Consider the following 23,834-nt stretch of genomic DNA (forward strand, 5'->3'; position numbering starts at 1 on the left):
AAGGAAAAAACAAACAATGCACATCTATATATACTAAAACCCCCAAACTCGGTGGTACTGTTTTAGAGCAGTAAAATGGCGAAATTGCCCTTAAAAGTTTTCCTTCTGTTGGTTTTCATTCCTGCTTTCCACAGTTAAAGGACGGTTGTGCCCTTTACTTCCACGCCTCTGTCATCGTTGCTTTCTCTTCATTTTTCACTTCCTTTTTCACTGCTTTTAGTCGAATTTTTACCCCGTTGCATTTGGTTCCCTTCTTTTCCAGCCGTTTGTTCTCTCTTCCTCTCGTCACTCTTCGCCTCGCTTAGTCTCAGAGTGGATAGTTTTGCGGTGAGTTCTTCTGATGTCGCATCTGGGGTTGTTTTTTTTTCTGACCGTATAGATTGTGTTCTCTTGATTTTTAAATGGTAGAAGCTTTTTGGGTTCAATTTAAATGGGTTGTTATCAACCATTGAATTGCTTTTTCGCTTTCTTTTATGGGATACCTTGACTTCATTGGTTTTTCGCCCTCTATTTTTCTTCGTCTGAGATTTTGTTCTCTGTCGCTCTGCCGATTCATCGGTTTCTTGCTTTGTTCTTCTTTGTCATAGTTCTTAATTTCTACCTGTTTTTAATTCGATTCGAATTATTTGTGGGCTGATCTGATCGACCATTTTGAGGTAAGTTTTGTGTGTTTGTTATCGCGTGTGGTTTCCGTTTCGTGTGTTTCCTCGCATAGTTTTTTTGCATGTCTGATGTCGTTTGGTTTTCGATTTCAGAGATTTTCCCCATTTTTTATTCGATTGGAAATTGGTTTGGACTGATCTAATCCGGCGTTTCCAGGTAAGTATTGCATGTTTATCAGTCTATATGGTTTCGATTTTCTGTGTTTGGTTTGATAGTTTCTCTAAATGTCTGATGCAAATTGGTTTTCAGTTTCAGGAAATGGTGCCTTTGAAAGTTTGGGAGTTTCAATTTCGATTTCCCAAGTTCTCTGTGTTGAAGGTATTTGAATGTGTTTTAATTTAGTTTCCTTTGTTTTGCTTGCACCTGGGTTTTTTTTTTTTTTTTTAATTTTGTTTTTTTTGCTTATTTGGAAAGATTTTCTGTCATGTTTTTTCTATGTGTTTCGGTTGTGGGTGTGTTCATAGTATTTTTCTTTGTAGAATTTCAGGATTTAACACTGGTGGATTTAATCTTTTTGCTTAAAATTGCTGTTGTTGTGATACAATAAAATTTATATTCACAATTTCCAATTTGACAAAGTACCTTATTGCCCTGTGTTATCTTTTGTGATAAACATATGAATGCACAAAGCAACCACACGTGCCTTACCCATTTCGATAAGCATTTGTATCCATGTTTACACATCTATCTTAAACGCTGTCTTGCAAAATCCAGTGGTAAATTCCAAGTTTACTATCTAATGTGCTATTAGGTACTTTTTTCATGAAATTGGATACTTTATTTACAACAACCTAAATTTGATTGCCCCTTTAGTTGCATAAACTCAGTAAAATTTTGAGGTTGTAGACACTAAACTGCTGAATCTCTACTGTTTCTTTTGTTTTGTCCAATTGTTGTCATTATTCTAATTGGGTAATTTAAGGTTTTTTACTGTGTTTATTTATTTACTGATAAATTAGTGGGTCTAAACTCTTAATTGAATTGAGGAAAACATAGAACTAGCAAAGCTTCGTAGAGAACATGCACCAGTTTCGTGTCATCCTATATTTATTCCTTCATTTGGGCAACACAACTTAATGAAATAAAATTTCAAAAATATGTTAATTTCACGCTTTTTATTCGAGTTTAAAAATAACATTTACATTCACAGTGTATCTTTTGCTCAGTGAATAAACAACTGTAAATGAGCTTGACTATGTCAAATTGAATGTTTTAGTGCCCACCACCTATAAAAGATAGCGTCAAAACTCCTCCAATATGTGTTCAAGCTCTCCCCCTTCTCTTTCTAATTTATATTGTTTCCATACACTGGAACCATAACACTAAATTCCCAATTTCTTGCCCACAATGATGTGTCTTATATCTCATCGAGAAGCTCTCAAGTCCACCGCATTGTCCGACTTCTTTGCCCACCGCACTGTCCGGCTTTTTTGCCCACTTCAGGTACTGCTTTTAGCATCAAAATCCTATGTATGTCCAACCTTTCTTAGCATTTTCAGTTGTTTTAGTGAAATGATGTGCATGAATTAATACAACATAAACTTACATAGTTTGTGAGTTCAACCATTGAGGTTTCTAACTGGATTTTGATTGTTTCACTAAACTTTTATACGTTTCAAATGTTTAAACAATGATGCTTCTAGCTAAATTTTCATTGTTTGGTTAAACTTTTATGCTCCATGGTGCCTATGAAATATAAGTTCACCATTGGTGCATAATTAAGATTTGATTTGATATCATTCAGGTTTGATTCGTTCAACGCTCTTGATTGTTTTTTTCAAGCCAACTACTACATTTTCCAACAAATTTACAAAGAACAAACAAGTTGGATTACAACCAGATTCAGTCAAATTATATCACTATTGGTATTGCAGCTGCCCACCATACAGAAATTACAAAGTTTGCTCCACTCTATACTTCTTTGATACATTTCATTCAAATTCGTACATTTCGGTAAGGAACAAACTTTTATCTATTCCTTGAGTTAGGCAGAGCTGTAAATATAACTTTCTACATGTTGTATGTTGTTTAAAAACCCGCAGCATCGTGCGGGCACTGTATCTAGTTATTACTTTAGTCTAAAGAAGGCTTTTCAATTGCACTGTACAAATGAACATTGTTTGAACGACATTTCAGTTTATTTACAAGATTGCCACCGCCTCTTCAGTTTCAGATTGAAAATTTCGATTTATTTACAAAATTGCCACCCTTCAGAGTGCACGTGTCGACTATCGTAGAAAGGGTGGGGGATGGAAGCAAACCCGATTTTGTTCCAGAGATCTCTTCGACGACAAACCCATTTTGCTCCAGAGCTCTTCAATGACAAAGTCGATTCGGCGCCTCGCCGTCACACACCTTTCCTTACCTCACCGCCACACTCCTTACCAGAACTCGAATCAATGGTAACGTGCCAATTTTATATATTTTTTGTCGATTTTTATCATTATTCTGGAAATTAGGGTTTGATCTAAATTTGGTGTGGCTGTGCTTCAGCCAAAACTCACGGATTAGGCTGAGAGAGATATATATGGGAGGATTTGTGGACGGATTTCAGGGAGAGAGGTGTGGGATGGCAGGGATGGGAAGGGAGAGGGAGGAGTGAGGCTGCCAAAAAGGGGGTTAGGGTTGATTTTTTCTCCTCATATCAATTGTTGGTGTTGGTGATTGAACGAGCATTGGTTAGAGGAGAACTTTCATCTCCTTTGTTTCTGAACCGGAATGGGGTCGATGGGACCATGCTCTGTTGCACATTCAGATGAGTGATTTCAGGGATTTGGGGGTAGGGAGAGTGATTTCAGGGATTGGTAATCTCATCCCGTGTTTGCCCCTCATCTCTGTCACACTCAACCTCTCTCTAATCCTTTCTCTTTCACTCTCTTGCCATGGATTTGGAGGGGACTGATGAGAGGGAGAGGGGGAGGTAATCAGATTGAGTTTTTTTAGGGGGTTTGTGGGGTTTTCTTAGAGATTTTTCTGTGAAAGCATTGTTGTTGTACGAATTTTTTTTATTGTGGGTTTTGATTGTTTGGTTATAATTTTGGGTATCTATTTTGGTTTTTTGAATCAGTTTTTGTGCAAGTCAAAGTTTTGTGTGGATGATCGTTGGTTCTAAACAAACCGAGCTACATATATGGCTTTGCTTCCCATCTACTGAAAATGTTACCCTTCTTCGCTCTACAAATTCCCTTCTAACTGTCGACACTTTTACAAAACCAAAAACCAATTTTATAAATTTTGATCAGATTTTTCTTCAGATTAGAGAGAGAAAGGGTCATATATTTTTTCTATTTTCAGAGAGAGGATTTGAGGTGGGTGGAGTGATGAGTGTTTAGGATTTTTTATGGGAGGGATGAGAAAAGAGTAAAAACGATCAGGAAAGTCGAATTCTTTCTCTGAAATTTCATCAACACTTTGTAAGAACTCCAATTCTCTCTCATATTTCATCTGTTTCTGTTAATTTTTGTAAATTTTCAAATTATGGGTCGTTCCTAATTTCCATTTTTTCTTTGGGGTTATGTTATTTTGATGGAAAAAGGCCGTATTAGCAAATAGATAATATTTCAAAATTACAGTCGTCTGATTCACTTATTTTTGTTCATATCTAATATTTCTGGATTTTTCCATGTACATTACAGAATTTAGTGCCATTTGATAAACGTTGAACAAAGTCCTTCAATGAATCTCTCAAGGCGCTTGAATCTGATATTCAGTTTGCCAACACTGTAAGAACTCCAATTCTTTCTCTACTTACACAATTCCAAAGCAATGTGTAATAAACAGTGGAATTTTGATTCAAGTTGTAGTAATTGCCGTGCAATTGTTTTTCCAATATGTTTATACACTTACGGTATTCCAATCTCTCTCTCTATCTGTCTCTCTCATTTCTTTTCGGTTTTGCAAATCTCTGACTTTCGGTGGTTTTGTTTTCTTCCAGTTGTCGATGAATTTTATGGATTTCCTTTGTAATCCTTGCTGCAGAAAGCAATCTCGACGCCGCTGTGGGCAATACGAGCCGCCACGCTACTGTTGGTAATTTTACTTTTCTGATTTTATATGAGTATGTGGTTTGTTTGATGAGAAAATATGGAAAACGAGAGAAATTTTTTGAATTTAAGGTTGCTATAACATGAATTTTCATTATGATTTGTGATTGGTTTTGGGTATCTTTCCTCTATTATGCTTTTTACACTGCCTGCATCAACCCCTTTTTGTTTTTTGTCTTCTCTTCCAACTTATGCCCTCAATAATGATATTATTAAAGGCATTTTTAAATTTATTGCTAATATTTTGAACTTTGTGTTGTACTAATGCCATAAGGCATTTTGATTTTTGACATTTTGTTATGTTGGTTGGAGAGTTGGAGACTTTTGCTCTCTTTGCATTTTGCTATGCTGGTTGGAGACTTGCGAACTATTGATTTTGAATGCTATTGCTCTCTTTATTCTTTAGAATCGAGTATTGGAATTTTGAATGGGACAGGATTGGATGTATGACTTTGTGCTTTCCTGAATGGGTTTAGTTTTGTACAGCTTGAAATGTTGGTATTGTTTTTGTTCATGTAACTTTGGTTCATTGTTCGTTGTGGGTTGAGATTTGGGATCTATTTTTTTGTTTCAGTTTTTACATATCGAATTTTCTAGAGCTATTTGATAAGAGTTAGGCCTGTTTAGAGTCAGGTTTTATAACTCAAACCATTTCCAATAGCTATTTGGTAATAGGACGAGTAATTAAGTATCAAAGAGTGGGGAATTCAATGTCTTATATTGTCAGATATAATGTTATTGTGTATGTATTTACTTTGCATAAACTTGGTCTCACTTTTGATTGAATTGATACAGTTCTTGGTATAAGGAGCTATAGCTCCATTGAAGAAGTGAGAGGCATACGACAATATTTCTTCAGTCTGGTATGTCATTTTAACGATTGGAATTCCACAATTTGATTAGTTTTGATCATTTCCGGAAGAAGAAGAAGGCCTTGTGTCCAAGTTTTAAAAAGCACACTTTGTAATGCTTCAAAATTTCATGCTTTTTTCAGGAATTCAGACAGGTAGGATGTGGATACTTCTGACTTTATCAAGGTTAGTGAATTACGTGGTTTCTCCGCGGGGTGCAGTTTTATTGTTACACTTTGTAAAGCTTCAAAATTTCATGCTTTTTTCAGGAACTTAGTAGTCCCCATCATCATCAGTTTGTCTACTATTGCAGTTAGAGAAGCATTCCACAGAAGAATGCAGGTTACACCTTCAGTTTATTCGCGCAAAGAACCAGTATGTCAAAAAATATGTTACTAGATTCTTAAAAGCTTTATGGCATGACAAAATAAATTTACAAATTGCTAAGTTTTCTGTTTTGTATAAAATCTTTGTTCACTCTACCTGAACAGGTACACATGTTAAGTTTTCTTTCATCTTATCTTTGGCACAGAAAGCACCATCAAAATTTAAAAAAAAAAATTTATTTTTTTCATTCGGCTGTTGAGGAAGGGATTGTTGTTGGTGGATGAAACCTTTAGGTAATTATATGTTGCTTATTGAACTCCCCTAATCATGAGTTTAGACTCGGAAGAAGATTTTGATGATGACAGATACTGAATTAAATTTTGGCTCAAATTGTATTGAAAATTGCAGTTCGGAGCAATTTTTATGAGGAAGAAGGATGAATCCTAAACATACGTATGAATTTAGTCAATTTCTACACGCTCCATTCAATAGATGAATTGTAAACATATGAATTTCAAGCACCTGAATTGAATAGATGCTTTTAATTCTTCTCTCATCTAAACCTTAGATTTTTCTGTAATTTTATTTCTTTATTGTTTATATCATTGTTGTTTGAATATATGGTTGAACTTATTTCATTAATTGTTGATGCCGCGTGTTGATAATCATGGAAAGGTAGGGGTGCGATGGTAGTTTTAGTCTGTAGGGTTTCGAACGGATTGGGTGGGTTAGGGAGACTTTCATTTCCTTTCTTTCTATGAGCTGCAGAGGGACTCGGTGAGAGCATGCCGTCAGGAGAGAGAGCGGGAGGGATAGAGATAGGGATTTGGTGGGAATTCATAATGTAGTAGATATTCCTCAATGCAAAGGTCCCAATCCTAATGACTTTATATTTGATATTTAATCCTTGGATTAGTGTTAAATTCTATATGTTTTTAGTTTAATTTGTGTTTTCTTTTCTGTTTTTGCAGCTCATCCTCCAAGTGTAAATGCTGATGTGGAGCTGTTTAAACAAGGTCCCTTTTCGGTTATTAAAACTCAATGTTACCTGCTTTCATTTCCAGTTTTTGAGTCTTCTATTTGTTTGCTTGCTGCAATTATTCAACTTATGCTGCTATAATATTTGTTTCCTTCTGTTTTGTCCTCGCATTAACTACCATTTGGATCATGTGAATGACAACTTTCATGTATATTTCGAATAATGAGCAATTTATTGCTGTTAATCTTTTGATCACTGTATATGTTGCTAATTTACCTTCTCAAACAACATAGTTGTAAACATTGATATATAAAACTTATATGTTAATCAACCAATTTAAATATTGGGATTTTAACTAATGGTCGTCCATGGTTCCATACTTTCCAGATATTGCAACATGCATAAATTCACCTGGAAATTTTTCATGTCAATGTCCCAAAGGATACAAACATGAAGGCATGGAAGAAAAGAGTTGAATCAAAGACAACAAATGGTCAAAGGCCATTCTCCTCATTATTTCATTAGGTATGCATGTTTTTTCACATGTTAATATATTGCATATACGAGTCTAAATTTATTTTATTAGAGCCACTTTTGGATCCAAAATTCTCATAAAGTATGTCATTGATGAAAGTTATATTCTATTGTCTTTTAGTGATCTTCATGTTTTTCGTACGAAATAAGATTGTTAGCTTCTACGGTAAGCAGTATTAACCATCAGGGATTTGTTTTCATATTGCATGAAATTTCCACTTTTTTCATCTTTGAATAGTCTCAAGCACAGTAAATATAATAGCACTAGAAAGTGAGGAAATCCACTTTCTTTGGTTAGGTTGGACTCTCTACCAGGACTACCATTTTTATCTCTAAACAAAATTTTAATGGTATATATGATATAAAAGGGTAAATTTAACCATTTTGGTTTCTTTGTTCTCATACTTTGGTGCCTCGAGTTTTAATTTTTCATAGCTGTGTCTGAGTTGTTTTCCAGTTACAATTCGGGTGCCATTGGTAACTTCTAGGGGACCAAAATTGTTTTCAGATCAAAATACAGGAACCAAATCATAACTAGACTAGGAGATTACATTATCAAAGTAGGAAAGTTTGGTCTTGATTCATAGTTTGGCAACATAATATGTATGTACGATGTTGTTTTGGAACCACTTAGTAAGTGTTAAATACATCCTATAACATGATTGACTAACAAGCATGGTCATTCAGATATACATGCAATTGAGATCACTGACTAAATCAGATTTCTTTTATATTGAAGCAAATCTTACCTATTAGGTGTTTGTGAAAATTCCCCAGAGAGTTAGAAACAAGGAAATGATGCAAATCTGAATGTAGGCTGTTTTGGTATCTGTGTGTATGTATAGGGGTGTTATATTGATATGATATGCTGCCTAATTTATCTATTTTTCGATTGTTAGATCAAAGAAGGAAGTTCAAGGATCAAGGTTTGGACTACTAGACAGCACGCCAGCTTCGGTTTAAGGTATGGAAGTCTCAAGCTTGCAATCTTAAATTTCTGGTTCCCGAATAAGAAATATGCTCTATTTGATCCCGAATAAGAAATGATATAGGTATGTGGCTTCCATCATTATTAAGTTGTATCCTTTTCTACTTGGGTTACAAAAAACCATAATAATGAATTAATCAAATTTTTTACTCTAAGGAAGTATGTACTCAACATTGTTTTTTTTCTGAACAATTTCAATTAATATAACTATGACCATTTGTCTACTATTTTATATCTTCTGTTCTGTTTCCTTTTTGTAGACTCCCATTGCCATGTTGGTCTCTTGCTGCTAACTGATTTAGTTGGGGTATCTTAACAAGAGTGTTGTCTTTACGGAGTCTTTTTTTTTTTTTTCTGTGGTGTTACTTTTTACGGGGTGGTGTTATTTTATGAATTTGTAGTTAGGAAGATTTAACAATGCCTTTGTTGTTTGCTTTACTTTGTTATGTCTTAATAAACATAGGTTCAGCAACACGTTGCTGAAATGATCACTTATATAGCCTCTACTGCAAAACAATTTCCTAAGAAAAGTGTATTACTTTGTCTTCTGGGTGAGCGTTCTCTAATTTAGATTAGACAACAAGACTTGAAGCTTGGTTTGTTTTCTGTCTCCTTCACTGTATCTGTTGTGTGAATGAACATGTAGATGTCATCTCTAGCATTTAATGGTGTTGTGCACCTTGACAGGTATAGGTATATGTCAACGGCTCACAGGGTTTTTTTGAATCTGTAGGTCCAGGATTTATTTTTGAAAGGGTAAGTCTGGTTTGATTCTTTTAATTCTCATCTTCAGTGCAAACGTTTGTGAGCAAAGTTTATTGTTGCAGTTTTATTCTTCTGTATGCATTATGTTTATCTTAAAGTAAAGGTTGCTAATCTTTTATTTATGAGTGTGTGCTGCTCGGTCTCCAATGATTGTTTATATTCTTCGAGGGTATAAATGGGAAGGCAAAATGCATTCCAATAACTCGGAATTCAACCTCCACCAAATTGTAAGGAATCCAATTCCTCCAAATTTTGGAGTTGGATTCCAAAATTTGCATGGTCTCCCAAATTTTTGATTCCCCAATATTGGGTAAACACCGGAGTAGTCCGTAATCGACTTTCAATTCCTTTTTTTTGTTCCGATTACCCTTACATAAATGTATTTATGATCTTTTAGTTTCAAGAGCCCAACTGTTGTTGCAAAATGTGCTATAGATGGAGCAACTAATGTCTTTCTTACTTATTGTTGGGCTCTTCTATCTTTATGTGAGGCATTTTGTACTACTGCTTTTGTAACGTTGGGATGTTTCAAGATTTATGACTCTGCGTTCTCTCTCTCTACGCACTTTTTCTTCCCTCGCTCCCTCTTTCATGTAGAGTCATTTTATGGTACAATGTGTTTATCGGTTCTCATGTCCAAGTTTTTCTTTCTACTTTCAATTAAGTTTTGTTTGTATGTTATGTTTTCATGGAATCTCTTGCACAGATTTCAATTATGTTGTACTTAAATGTCCTGAACTCAAGTCAATCAGGATTTTTTTTTGTTGAAACCATTGAATTTTGTTGTACTTGAATGATATAGATGTGGGGAATACATTTACATAAGGATTAATTTTAACCATTGAATTTCATTTCATTTTTCCTTGGAGCTTGAGTAACAAGATCATCAAATTCTATTATTCGTTATCTGTGAGAATAAATCTACATGCATAACAATATTGTTACACTTCTACTTTTTTGGGTTTTTATACAGTTTGTGTGTTTGCTTAGTCTTGCCTTGGAGTTGGATCCACTTTGTGTAACGGATTGTGATTTGTTTGAAAATATCTTTACTGATGATTTTGAGTATAATGTGTTTTTCTAATACTGTATTTTTCTCCCTTTGTAATCCAGTGGTGCAGAAGACATCTCCATTAACCGGTAACAGAAGAAATTGTTTGCTGTCGAGGTTCATGTGCAGAAGAGCGAAAATGCTGCAAGTGGAGGATAGATAACAGCTCAAGACACATGGTATGAGGGTGCAGGTAAACTATACATATGCATCTGGAAAAGGTTAAAATTTAAGGCGGGTTGGCTATAGCTTCTCCTTCTCACCACAACAGGAAATACTTTTGAACTGCATTAGGATGTTAATAAATTAAGCTTAAGCTATATTTTACTTATCAAGAATGGGTAAACTGTTTTAAATAGAAAAATTAAGTGCTTATATCAGGTAAACTATCAATTTTACAAAGTTTTCTGGTAAATTAGATATATAGTTTAATTTGAAGAGTTGTGTTGACCTTTACTTTTGTTAAATTATATAGTTTAATTGCGGCCTCTTTTTCCAATCCTTATATATCTGCTCAACTCTTGGTTAATTATTTGCCAGTAAGAATGTTTAATTGCTTGATCAATGATGTCCATTCAATTTGAAGAAGAAATAGGACTTTTGTCCAATAGGGATTTGAAATAGGGATTGAGACTCTCACATGAGTAAGATGTCCTAATTGTTCATTGATTCTTAGGTGCTACGTCATTTTAGTTGCTTTGTGTGGAAACTATTTTATGCCTGTTGCGACTAATACATTCAAGTCCCTGCAGCAATGCGCGGGCATATTTTCTCTTCTATTCTAAAGTAGAAGGGGGCAGGCACTGTTCATTGTTTTTTTATTTTGCTTTATTTACAACAATATCAGCCGAATCTGGCTGGGTTGGAAGGGTGATTCTCAAAAGTTCAGAGGGTGATTTTGTCCATATGGTTTAGCACAGAGCCACTCGATTTCATCCTATTTACAACAATACCAGCCAAATGGAGGTGGGTTGGGAATGTAATTCTTAAAACTTCAGAGGGTAATTTTTCCAGGGCACGAGAAATTTTTTATTGTGTAAAATGACGAGACTGCCCATCTCATCTTCAGATCCCACGGTGAGGATGAAGAGTTAGATGGGTAGAATCGTCTTTTTATTATTAGGATTTCAGATTGGGGTTAGGTTCCTTCCTCGTCACTTCGTTCTGTCTTCGGCACAGGCAAAGCCATGCTGATCCTGGCATGGGTGAGTGGGAGGGCGACAGTGAGAGATAGTGAGAGTGACAGTGAGAGAAAGGGTAGGGAGAGTGATTTCAGGGATTGGTAATCCCATCACGTGTTTTCCTCTCATCTCTGTCACACTTAACCTCTCTCTAACCTTTCTCTTTCACTCTCTTTCAGACTCTCCCTTTCTCCCAACTCTCCATCGCTCTCAACTTTAGTCCTAACCCTAATTTGTTCTTTGATTCCTCAATTTTCTCCATCCGAGCAATGAGAAATTGAACTGGGTTTTCAGATTATTGATGCACAGGGATTCACGGAGAGAGAAGGGAGAGAGAGAGAGTTGATTGAGGGAGTTGGTGAGTATGGGCTTGCACAGAGGGAAGAACACAGAAAAAGAGGGAGGGAGAGAAGGATTGCATAGAGACAAGGAGAGAGATAGAGAGAGAGATCGCAGAAAGAGGAGGATGACGAAAATTGAGGAGGAACCCATGTCTGCAGAGAGTAAGTTCTGAACCAAAGCTTATTTTCTCTAATTTTTGGTTATGCGACAACAAATTTCTGAAGCATAAGAATCAAGGAGCCTTGCGTTTAGAATTTAATCCTTTTTTTTTTTCTCTCAACAGGGCAAAAAAACTACCAGGGAAGGAAGAGACTGCAAGGAAAGTAAAACCCAGACCGGAGAAGACAAGCAATGGCGGAGGAAGGCTGTAGATCTTTGATAAAGGCATAAATCCTTTTCGTTTCTGGTAGTTTGCCCTCGCCTAAAAATGTGATTTGCAAGGTTTCCCAAAATAACAACATTCAAAACAATAGGGTGGTTTCGCTTTTCACAAATTTAAATTGGTTGTCATCTGTAATGTTATAGAATGCTGAGTTCCAAACTTTATCTCTGACATTTTATTGCGTTTTAGATAGGATGCAGTTATGGCCGTATAGCTATGTATTTTTTTTATCTTATTTTTTTCTTTCCTTTCGCTATTATTAGGTGCATAGTACAGGGTAGACAAGCTTAGTGGTTTTCTAAATGACGAGAAATTTTGGAATTGAAAACATGATGGGATTTTAGGAACTACCCATGGGCTGTAGTTTTCCCCATTTGTAATTAACAATTTCTTTAATCATGTTAGTTTGATAGTGTTTCGGTGCTCAGAAAATTTAAGGATTTAAAATATCATGGGTTAGGGGTTTTAAGAAATACCCAAGTTCTATAGTTTAGCGCCTTTGTTCTTATTAGGATTCTTCAACTTTGATTTGGATCAATTTTGGGTCTGCATGTTGTAATTGAGGTTAAAATTCAAAAGTCTTATAAATCTTTGATTGAATGATCAAGTTTACGGTATAGATGATGTAAGAATTTGTCGCCAAGGGTTTGAGAGAATGGTGGTTTCACAGGAATTGAAGCTCTGGCTCTCGGTTGTGAGTTCCATAAATATTTGATTGTGCAAATATACAATGATTTGTATTTTATGTCGATGATCAAAATGTGATCATAATCAATATTTATAAATAGATAAATGACTGAAAGTTTTAGTTCCAGAGATGGAATAGGTATGAGTGGTTATTGAAATATGTTCTGTTGTCTTTTTTTCTGCAGGAGATGCAAGAAATTACAATTGAAAAAGCCATGTGTAATGAGCAGAAATGTATCACCACTATGAAAGGGCTGCAGCTTTTTGGTGAGCTATCTGTTGTATTATATGCTTTGTCTTTCTATTTGGAGATTCTTATTTTAATCCTACCATAATAGGTAACTGCAATTTACTTTTGGATTTGATTCTTCACTGCTGAGATGTTGTGGGGGCGTGATTTGGGGGAGATAGGGGAGGGGGTTGGTTGCAGAGAGAGGGTAAGGGCAGGTGCATGATTAGGGGGACAGAAAGAAAGTTGATTGGGTGCACAATTTGAGGGTAGGGTTGAGGGAACGAGTGTGTTGGCTGCAGAGAGAGGGTGGGGTTGAGGGAAAGAAGGAAGATGCATTTTTCATTTTCAAGGTTATTTCTCTCATTACCGTGTGAATGTACAAATGGTTCTTTCCCAATTCAAAAATTGGGATTTTAACTGATTTTCGTCCATGGTTCCTTACTTTCCAGATATTGAAACATGCATAAATTCACCTGGAAATTATTCATGTCAATGTCTTAAAGGATGCAAACATGAAGGCATGGATGAAAAGAGTTGTATCAAAGACAACAAACTGTCAAATGCCATTCTCCTCATTATTTCATTAGGTACGCATGTTTTTTCACATGTTAATATATTGCATATACGAGCTTAAATTTATTTATTGGAGCCACTTTTGGATCCAAAATTCTCATAAAGTATGTCATTGATGAAAGTTATATTCTGGTGTCTTTTAGTGATTTTGATGTTTTTCGTACGAAATGAGATTGTTAGCTTCTATGGTAAGCAGTATTAACTATCAGAAATTTGTTTTCATATTGCATGAAATTTCCACTTTTTTCATCTTTGAATAGTCTCAAGCACGGTAAATATAATAGCACTGGAAAGTGAGGAAATCCATTTCTTTGGTCAGGTTGGCATCGCCGTCACATTGATATGAAGCTGCTGCGGAGGCGGAGTTGCTGTTTTGGGGGAAGATGAAGTTTTATATATCCACGACGGGGATAAAAAGGCTGACGATATCCAGTGCCGGCGCCGGGAAGGGATCTCCTTCGACGGCGGCGACTCGGAGAATTTCCGTCCGGACGGTCTTGCCGTTGTTGCTGGTGCTCGCGTTAGTTTTGCCCTTCCTTTTCGTTAGAATTGCGTTCTGTTCGTCGCAGGAATCTCCTGGCGGACGAGCACACAGCTCCCCTGGGAGAATGGCGTCGGTTGAGGGTATCTGTCGTACTTCTGCTTTCTTCTCGGGCTTGCTCGGGCAAGCCTTTGTCGGGCAGATCTTGGTCGGGCAAGACACACTTCGGGCAAGGCTCGTCGGGCAGTTCTGAAAGAGAAAGACAGAGTTAATTTGAAAGGGTGCCTTTGTAGGGCCTTAGATGTAGGCCTTAAGGCTCACAATCAAGATTAACTTTGTCGTGCTCAGGCGTGCCACTGCCATCTTCAGTATGGCAGATGTTGAATGGGTGTTAAGCTTTGATTGAATATGTATACGCCCGAGAAACCAAGTTAGATATAACAGGTGCCTTTGTGAGGCCTTAGATATAGGCCTTGAGGCTTCCTGTCAAACTAAACCAGCGCTTGGATGTATCATATTTGGTCTTTTATGGTTGCCAGAGTCTTATCACTATTATACTTTTGATTATCTGAATCCAAGAGGTAGGACGAACCCAAATGAGTGCCTTTGTAGGGCCTTAGGTATAGGCCTTGAGGCTTCCCATCAGAGTTAATCCTTATACTCGGACCAACTAGACCACAACATGAAATGAAGCTAAATAGATGCCTTCGTGGGGCCTTAGGTGTAGGCCTTGAGGCTTTCTATCAGAATTCACTCCCTGCTTAAGCCCTTTCTATGAATCAAGATATAATAGCAACAAAACGGAGAAATAGGTTGATTACTTGCGCCCCAAGTAACTTCGGACTTCTTGCTTATCAAGGATTGTCGTGGATGGGTTGAGTCCACATAGAGTTCTTTTTTATGCCTTGAGGCCAAGGACTTTTAAACTGATCTTTAAATTACATGCCCGCGGGCTTAAGACTTAGATCTGATTTGAACTCTGACGCGATTCAGATCGGATTCAAGTGCCGAAGACTTACTTTCATTATGACTTTGCTAGAAATAACTTGTATATAACTGGGAATATATAACATGTTATTGTTCTTTTAAAAGAAAGAAAAGACAAAGACAGAGCAAAGATAGTCGGGTAAGTTTGAACCTTATCGGCCAAGGCTGAACTTCTTACAAAATCTATCCTTGTGGCTCTGTCAGAGGTCTGAAAGCTTTTAGAGGGGTTGACGGGGGAGAAGAGGACACAAAATGAATCGATACCACCATGAACAAGGTAGCAGAGCTATTACAGGGGTTTGGGAAGGTTTATCCCGAATGGGATGAAGGCTTGTGCTGACTACAGCTTCGTTGAAGGCAAATCTGGCTTGAGCAGAGTTTTGGCTTTTGTTTGTTTGATTGAGTGTCCTTAATTCTGTCTTCTCTTCTCCCTTTTATAGACGACTCCAGCTTGGGTTCCTGTAGCAATAGCGGTTGCCCGAATGCGGTTTGGTGATGACTCACTAGCTTTTTTACATGAATGCCACCAATAAAGTACTTTATTGGGCTGTGCAGTGACTGAATAACCTACCCCCTGTGGTCTTTGAGCAGGTAAGCAGGTGGCCTTTGTAACTTGTGCCCAGCCGAAAGCCTCTTTCCTGCCTCCTAAGTTTTCCTCTGGGCCTTAGGTTTGGGCCGACTTTCTCTCTGGCCCAAAGTTCAGATTTTATCCCAAACACGTTCATTGTCCTTGAATCTGCCACTGCTTGCTCTTCCACGCTCGGTAACTCTCTCTCTAGCTTTTTTATTTTATTTATTATAATTTCTTAAAGTATTTAGGTAAAAATTCTAAATTAATTGAAATATTTTAGAATTATCTGAAGAGGATTTTGGGGTTGCTGTGACGTGGTTGTACGTCTGGATTTTTCTGTGCTGATTAAATTTGATAACTCCAAAATTGATTATTGGTTTGGTTTGATAGGTGAGGCAGATAGAGGGAGAGGGAAATTGTGGTTTCAACACTCTCGCTTCTGTTCTTGGAAGGTAGTTCTTTACCACTTAACTCTCATTCAATTTCTGTGAATTTACAGTTTTTTGGTTGTCTTAATGGAATGGTTTCTGGGTTCTTTTTTTTTGGGGGGGGGGGAGGAATTTATATATGTGGAGAAATTTTTGGTGAAATACGGTCAAGTATAAGGATTTTTGGGTTGTTTTTATTCAACTGGGAGTAGTTGCTGAATTTTTTGTGGCGAGAAAGAGTTCGATTTTTCCGTAAATAGAGTTATTTATTTTGAAATCCCAAATTGAATGAAGACTTTATTTATTGTTGTAGCAGTTGCAAAGAAATGAAATGTAATTGGGTGATTAATTTGTTTGTGTTTATGTAGAAATAGAAAATAATTGTTAGATAAGTACTATGTAATTTTTCTTACAAAAAAGTTCTAACAAAATGACAGGAAGAGTAATGTGGCGAGGCTTGGGAATTTTAGTATTGGCTCTTTCCTTATCATTAAGCAAGAGATTTTCTTTATTTTTGAAGTAGTTTCTGTAATTTTATACTCTAGAGAGTGAGCTATTTTATAATTTTGACTGAAATCAAGGTCAGTATCGTTTTGTAAATTTCATCATGGTAAGCTAAAAACTTGACGTTGTGGGACAATGGAATGGAATCATCTCGAATTAGTTTTGGTTGATAAGGATTAGGGCTCGGTGTGGATTAGTAAGATTGTTTAACTTAACCTGAACCTGTGTGGGTTTCATTACTCTGCTAGGTTACGTACTTAGTTGCCTAATTATTTGGACTAGTTTATTGTGTTTGTGTGTGTATGTTGGGAATGTGTACGCACAGCTCAGGGATGAAGAACATGCTCAAGCTGCGCTTCAGAATCTCACTGGGAGGTTCAATGCAGGTTAGTTCCCTTTCTTTTTCTTACCTTGATATGTTACGAACAACATGATCAATAGTCATGATGGTATGGTGGTTTTATCGTCGCTGTAATATGTTTCATCGCAGTCACTTTCCTGTCTTTTGATTGATTCGTGATTGGTAAATGTATTGTGCTACATGATAGTTCAGTGTTTATAGTTTGCACATTATTGCCGAACTTCCAACTTAGAGTCGAGCTATTTATGAGAACTGGGTTTATTTCGAATTTTTGATTGATTGAATTTTTAAACATGTTGTCTATCAGGGCTGGCCTTGGGAGTATTGGATTTAGGGTGAAAGCAAATCGTGCATTCACACAATCGCACATAAGAAACTTCTATTTGTATATTGTTAGAAGAGCATACACATGTAATAGATTTGCAATCATTTGAGCGAGTTACTCAAATTTCAATTTGTGATGGTGCTGCATAATTATATCCTGGCTTGGCATTATCGTAACCGCATGCGTTTCAAAATAATAATGGGGCCACAGTTGTTTCTATGCATAATTATTTCTTAAGCATTTACATTTATCTTAAATAATTATTTTTATACATAATTATGCATAGTACTCAAAGAAAACAATTATGCATAGTACTCAGAGAAAATAATTATGCATAGTACTGATTATGTTTTTGGTTAAGGATTAGGGATTTTGGGTGATTAGTTTTAGTTTCTAGCTTTTGGGTATATTTTGAGAGAGAGATTTTGTTTTGTTTTTATTTTTTTTATTTTTTTTATTTTTTATTTTAATTTTGGGTAAAATTTATAATTGCATCATGCTATGGGTTCTCATGAGGGATTGGATTGGCTTTGGGGGAGAGGGAGAGGGAGATTTTGTTTATATTTTGGGTAGAGTTTTTAGTTACATCCATCATCCTGCAAAAGATTAGGTAATTTCTGAATTAGGGTTTTTTTTTAATTATTATGTGAATTTCTGGTTTAGGGATTTAGGGTTTTTGAGTTAGTTTTTGTGAAGATCATTGTTTGATTTTAGGCACACTCTAATCGATTACAAGTTTTCGGATCCTAAACACTTTGAAAGGGTTTCCAGAAAAGACATCTTTCCAAAGGCGAGTAGTGACACTGTCAAGTTCCTCAACCAATCTTCGGTGGAATTTTCTCCATCATCCTATATATTGCAGCATTAACACATTTGATACGAAATTTTCAGTTTCTAGTCACTTAAGATGGCAGGAAAATGGACACAATAAATTATCCATGGTCTTTATCATTGCTAGCTGAGAATTGGAAAGTGCCTGAAGTTATTAGTTATTAAAATGTTCCTTTTTGTTTGAAATGCGAGTGTTGTTGGACAAATGGGATAAAAGAAATGGTTGTTGCAGCGTGTTTTACTTTGTTGGTTGGCAAGAAGCATGTTCAGTTGATTCAATTTATTCTTTTACTTTCTATGACAAAGCAATCCTTTGCAGACCTTTGGTATCAAGTTTTTTTTTTTTTTTTTTTTGAATCTGGTGCACTACGTGCAATTACATATGTGTGAGACACTTTTTAAATTAGACACACTATGCGCTACGTACGGATTTTATAACGTTAGAGTCTCATTCAGTTGCTGTTTTAAATTTGGGCTTCCATTTGGCTGAGCATCCTTCTCTTCAAAAGGTAACATTGTTTCTAATGCCTAATCAAAATTTGATTTCTTGGGTCATTACAATTTATATAGTTTTGTAAAGAGAAATTGTTTACAAGCGCAAACAACTGCCAGATTTTATTTTGAAGTCTGAATATGCCAATAGAACCATATAATTATAATGGTTGGGACAGTTACTGCAAATCTTTTGTGACGTTTTTTTATTGGTATATTATTCCATTGTTTTCAGGGGATAGACAAAAGTCCCAGGCAGCAATCTCCCTGTGATCATCGCTGAGAAAATATCGTGGGCATTTTGAGTTCGAATTCAGCTAGCATGTGGTAAGCGTTTCTTTTCTGATTACTTTCATTTGTTTATTTGTGAATCAATAAAGAATAATGAATGTCACAATTGCTGATAATTTGATAATTTGTTTGGAGCTTGAATTGTAGATCTGTGCAAGATATCCATATATGGATCAATGTTATGGACTCTTCTCAACCTATGGACCTCAAATTTCAATGCGTCTTCCATCATTTATCCTACCTCACTATGTATGGAGCTATTACATTTGCAATCATATTAATTCCTTGAAAACAATATTTATATTTCTCTGTAAACTGCTAAATTTGGCAGAGAGATGAGGGGGGGTCCAAGATGGGATTAGGAGATTTGGTTTAGGGTTTGCAGAGGCAGAGATAAGGGGTGTCCAAGAGAGATGTGGGAGGATTTAGGCGAGGGATTTCAGGGATTTGGTTTAGAGTATGTATTCTGCGATTTGCACAGACAAAGAGATGGGACAAGGGTGAGAGTGATGGGAGGATTTTATGCAAGGGTTGAAAGGTAAGGGAGGTATAGGTATGGGTTTGTTGTGATGGGGTTTAGTAATTTTCAATATTATTCGACTCTTTCTAATATGCAAAATCAAATTACCTATGGAATTTATAACATGCAATCAGTTTTTTTTTTAGTTGAGTTCAAATAATGTAGATTTCGTTGTTATAAAGCTGTTTATAGTTAGGTAGAAAATCATGTCAATATATTCTTTATTTAGTTGTTCCAATCTGTAATAGATGAGATTGTTTTGTTTGATGTTTCAATAAAAAAATTGATCCATTTTTTTTTTTGGAGAACAAATTGATCTATTTTTTTGTGTGAAATTATAATGGAATTGCAAGTCAAGTGTATCTTAGATTCTTGATTGCATACCCACCTCCCCACAACTATTATATTGTCACTTGACTGGATGGATTTTTATAATTTCCTGGATCTACGGTTACAATGCTTTTTATAATTTCCTAGATCTATTCTTTTTGTTCGATCATGATTATGTTGAATGTTTTTCAGGTTAAATGTGTCTTATTCATATAGATAAGGCTGGTGCATTCAAATCTTGCTGCATCGCGCGGGCATATTACGAGTAATACCTAAACGCTAACCATCAAAAGCAAAACTCTCTTGAAATTTCAACCTTTAAGAACTCATCTTCTTCATTTATTGAAGTAAAATCATCAAATATATTATCAGAATTCAAGTCTCCAAATGCATAAAATTGCTAAATTATTTAGCCTACTTGAGTTATACCGGTCACAAGTAAGATTTTAATAATTTTAATTTTGAAAATTTTTCAATATCAAATTATAATTCCAATATATTATCAAAAATACTAACCTATCATTCCAAGTATATATTAAAAATATCATTAATATATCAATTATCATTGCACATATCATTCCAACTATATAATAGAAAATTACTAATATATATTATGAAAAATACCTAATATTATCAACCCAAGCTGGCAATCCATGCCAATCTGAAATTCGTAGAAGAGGAGTTTTGCAATTTCCAGTCGCCAATTGGGTTTTGCAGACATCGCAAAATGCAGTCTCACATTTGGTTGCAAAATTGAGCCATGAATCCATTATCAAACTGCAATAAAAATAAATAAATCCATTAAAAAGAAAGAGGCCTTATCAAACTGCAATAAAAAATAAATCCATTAAAAAGAAAGATGCCAAATCGGAGGAGAGGCCAGACCGCAATCATTCCAACAAACATATATTGTAAAATTTAGTAAATTACTAAGAAAAGAGTCGGAAACCCCAATATATAATATAGAATAATACCTCTCGTTCAAAAAAAATATATAGAAGAATACCTAATGATCTGTGAGACGCGACTTCCGAGTTGCGAAGAAGGAATAAGAGAAGAGTCAGACTTGAAGACGTTTCTGGGTTTGCAAATTTTTATTTTTATTATTATTATTTTTTATATATCCCCCATAGCAAATTTTGGTGCTCTATAAATTCTGGGCCCTGGACAGTTGCATTGTCTGCACTGGGCCAGGGCGGGGCAAGTGTGGGTTTGCAAATTTTTATTTATTTATTTATTTTCTCATATATCCTCCATATTTGTTTGTATAGCAAATTTTGGTGCCCCATAAAATTCTGGACCCTGGACAGTTGCACTGTCTGCACTGGGCCAGGGCTTGAGTCTTGGAACATTAGTCTAGCTAGCCCCAAATCGCCTAGATGAGCAATGAAACCGGAGTCCAACATCACATTGTTTGGTTTAATGTCTCTGTGCACCACAGGGTTGCCACTCTTCGTGGAGGTAAAGAAATGCTGATGCCAATCCTATTAAGATCTTGTACCTTGTTCTCCAATCAATGTATGGTTTTCCAATGTATTGATTGAGGCTTCCATTAGGCATGTATTCGTAGACCAGAAAACGATGCCCCTATTCATGACACCATCCTTGTAGTTGCACAATGTTCTTGTGCCTTAGGCGGCCAATGGTGCATATTTCTGCTAAGTACTCCCTTTCACCTGTTGTGGGTTTTTGACAAAAAAATTGTTTCAATAAACAGAAATCGAAAGAAACTATTAGGAAAATAATTGCAGTACCCGAACGAAAAAATGTTACTTTGGCTATATTCATGTACCATATTGGTGTAACATTTTGTGAATTATAAAACAATGCAAATATAACAAACCTTTTTTGGAGGTTGCTGAAATCTTCTTGATAGCAACAATTTTAGGAGGATGTGATGAAAGGATGCCTTTGTAAACAACTCCAAATGCACCTGCACCCAACAGATTTTCCTTACTGAAGTTCTGAGTCGCAACTAAAAGCTGTTTGTAAGTGAACATTTCTGGGGCATTTGCAGCTGTTCTTGACTGGCTTTCTATGTCCTCACCATCCCCATTGTGGAGCCAAAAATAATTACAAGACGACACGTGAATTTTTGATAAAAGATGACAAAAATACCTTTGAGGCATATCGGGATTCCTACGCGCGAGCAGCATGCGATCATCCCTCAACCAAAGTGTTATTTGTTTTGACCTAAAGTGTTATTTGTTTTGTAGGTGCAATTTTGTCCAAGTCAAGGATGAAGAAATTTGCATCCACAAATTGATACTTTCATTGAGAGAAGAAATCCACACTCGTAGAAGACTCTGGCATAAAAAGGTTTTTCTCTATTTTCTAGTTCACTTGTATTTTTTCGTACGTTCTTATTATTAGAATTTTTTATTTGCAAAAATTCTTTGATAAAACGTAAAAGAGAAATACAATGGCTAGTACTTTCAAAGCAAAGGGATATTCTTAATGGCGACATGAAGCATTTGGTTCTTGCCAATGAGAATTTTAAGGCCAGGCTTAAAGTCTAGCATGGAAAACATAAATAAGGAGGTATGTATTTTGTATAATCACAAGTGATCAGATGCTTTTGTATCGCTACAGTTTTAACTTATATAAGTTGTGGGGAGCAGAACTGGATAATAATATCTCAACGGTGGTTCTAGAATTTTTAATCTGCATTATCTTGTTGCGGTTGGAAAGGATGAAACATGAAAATTTGCTTCTTTCCGTCGATGATCAACACCTTGAACCAAATTTCCTGGTTTACAAAGAGAGATTATGCAATTAAATAAGGCAAATAACAACTTATAATATAAGCTTGTCCTTGAACTGTGTCATGTTTCATATAAGCATGTCCTTGAACTGACTTCATGTTTCGGATCTTTGATTAGGTAAATGAAGAATTGGGAAATATATTTCCCTGCTCCAACGAATTTTCTTGCAGTGGCAATGCATTAGAGAGGGTGCTAGCTTTGGAAGTTGAACTTGCTGAAGCATTGCAGGCAAAGAAGAAATCAACTATCCAGTTTCAAAGGTACATCTTAAGTGAGTAAATTACCTATTTCGTGTTTAGATGCATGTCAACTAGAACCTTTGCAGGGTTACGGGTAATGTCTTTTCGGCTTTTCGGCTTTTCGGCTTTGGTGTATTTTGTGTTTAACCGACATTCACCTCTCCCAGACCCTGCGTAAAGCGGGAGCCTTGTGCACTGGGTACGACCTTTTATGGGATCATAAGACCCCGCTAAATTTGTCATTTATGAACCAAAAGAATTTCATAATGTACTTCATCTATTGATTTTTGGACTTTTAGGGGCTTTTAAGGTGGGGGAAAAGATGGTTATTTTAAGTTCAGCAGAACTAGGAATACATGAGTTTAATAATTAACATGACACCCTCCTTTGTTCCAGTTCTTTCGTGAAACAACACAGCGACGAGGAAGCAGTGTTTCACAGCTTCAGAGACGTCAACGAGCTGATTAAAGACATGCTGGAGATTAAGGGAAGATACGCTACCGCGGAAACTGAACTCAAAGACATGCATGACCGTTACTCCCAGTTAAGCCTTCAATTTGCAGAGGTCGAAGGAGATACAAAAACGAATGATGACTATCAAGAATGTCCGAGCGTCAAAGAAAGCCCTATACTTGAATCGCTCCTCAACATCCCCTTTTCTAGACCCTATTAGAGTTTGTGTTTTTATGTGTTTTTCAATGGAGATCTCTGTGTTGGAGGTTGAAGAACAAAACAGAGAAATGAGAGAGAAGAAGATCGAATGTGTCTCTTCGTTTTTTTCACTATATCCAAAAATACATTTGTAACCGTTATGTATGTAGAGGAAGGGAGATCCTTCACTCACCAATACACAACACAATCTCAACCATACATTGCTATCATCCTATGAGATGATGCCACTTGTCTTGTTATATCACTTAGATCCTATGCTAGAGAAGAGACCACTCGGACTATGATCCAATGGCTCAGATTACATCAGAAAGATAAAGCACATAAAAGGAAAAAAATCAAGATTTGTAACTTTAGCCTCAAGATATTAGCTCAAGGGTTATATATCAACACTCCCTTCTAACCCTTTAGCTGATTTCACACCAAGTAGATCTCTTAGGTA

General features: G+C 36.1%; 2 protein-coding genes across 33 annotated transcripts in view; one reads left to right on the plus strand and one right to left on the minus strand.

The window, feature by feature from the left end:
* LOC103441764 (meiotic recombination protein SPO11-2-like) overlaps positions 1-20,471 on the minus strand; it is a 28,256-nt gene extending 7,785 nt beyond the window's left edge. For both annotated transcript variants that reach the window (XM_070826528.1, XM_070826527.1), the window contains exon 1: positions 20,344-20,471. The gene's annotated coding sequence lies outside the window, so the exon portion shown is untranslated. The remainder of the gene's footprint in view (positions 1-20,343) is intronic.
* Positions 213-19,534, plus strand: LOC103421339 (uncharacterized). 31 transcript variants are annotated; one of them, XM_070826534.1, is made up of 27 exons: positions 213-327; positions 756-819; positions 913-981; positions 2,039-2,106; positions 2,408-2,616; positions 2,831-3,065; positions 4,299-4,385; positions 4,598-4,692; positions 5,502-5,569; positions 5,701-5,743; positions 5,827-5,932; positions 6,090-6,177; positions 6,293-6,337; positions 6,856-6,900; positions 7,251-7,388; positions 8,297-8,361; positions 9,073-9,141; positions 10,264-10,380; positions 11,677-11,885; positions 12,008-12,108; positions 12,979-13,060; positions 13,475-13,612; positions 16,028-16,089; positions 16,895-16,955; positions 18,543-18,595; positions 18,814-18,905; positions 19,017-19,534. In XM_070826534.1, the coding sequence occupies exons 20-26, from the start codon at positions 12,076-12,078 to the stop codon at positions 18,859-18,861; spliced, it is 477 nt and encodes a 158-aa protein (XP_070682635.1). In that variant the 5' UTR covers positions 213-327; positions 756-819; positions 913-981; positions 2,039-2,106; positions 2,408-2,616; positions 2,831-3,065; positions 4,299-4,385; positions 4,598-4,692; positions 5,502-5,569; positions 5,701-5,743; positions 5,827-5,932; positions 6,090-6,177; positions 6,293-6,337; positions 6,856-6,900; positions 7,251-7,388; positions 8,297-8,361; positions 9,073-9,141; positions 10,264-10,380; positions 11,677-11,885; positions 12,008-12,075; the 3' UTR covers positions 18,862-18,905; positions 19,017-19,534. The 31 variants fall into 31 exon arrangements, 29 of the variants coding, with proteins under 29 accessions (XP_070682635.1, XP_070682653.1, XP_070682658.1 ...); XM_070826552.1 differs by lacking the exons at positions 6,090-6,177; positions 6,293-6,337 and having other exon boundaries at positions 12,008-12,130; XM_070826557.1 differs by lacking the exons at positions 6,090-6,177; positions 6,293-6,337 and having other exon boundaries at positions 12,008-12,130; positions 13,529-13,612.
* Positions 20,472-23,834: the final 3,363 nt, after the last annotated feature.

The sequence above is a fragment of the Malus domestica genome, chromosome 08 (assembly GCF_042453785.1).
Source record: "Malus domestica chromosome 08, GDT2T_hap1".
In the NCBI taxonomy this organism is placed as follows: Eukaryota; Viridiplantae; Streptophyta; class Magnoliopsida; order Rosales; family Rosaceae; genus Malus; species Malus domestica.

Excerpts from the sequence above, each read along its gene's own strand:
- LOC103421339 (XM_070826529.1), top strand. The coding sequence starts at position 12,762 with ATGGTGGTTTCACAGGAATTGAAGCTCTGGCTCTCGGTT. Across the intron at positions 12,801-12,978 it reads TGAAGCTCTGGCTCTCGGTT|GAGATGCAAGAAATTACAAT; the intron begins GTGAGTTCCATA and ends TTTTTTCTGCAG. Across the intron at positions 16,090-16,894 it reads CTCGCTTCTGTTCTTGGAAG|CTCAGGGATGAAGAACATGC; the intron begins GTAGTTCTTTAC and ends GTGTACGCACAG.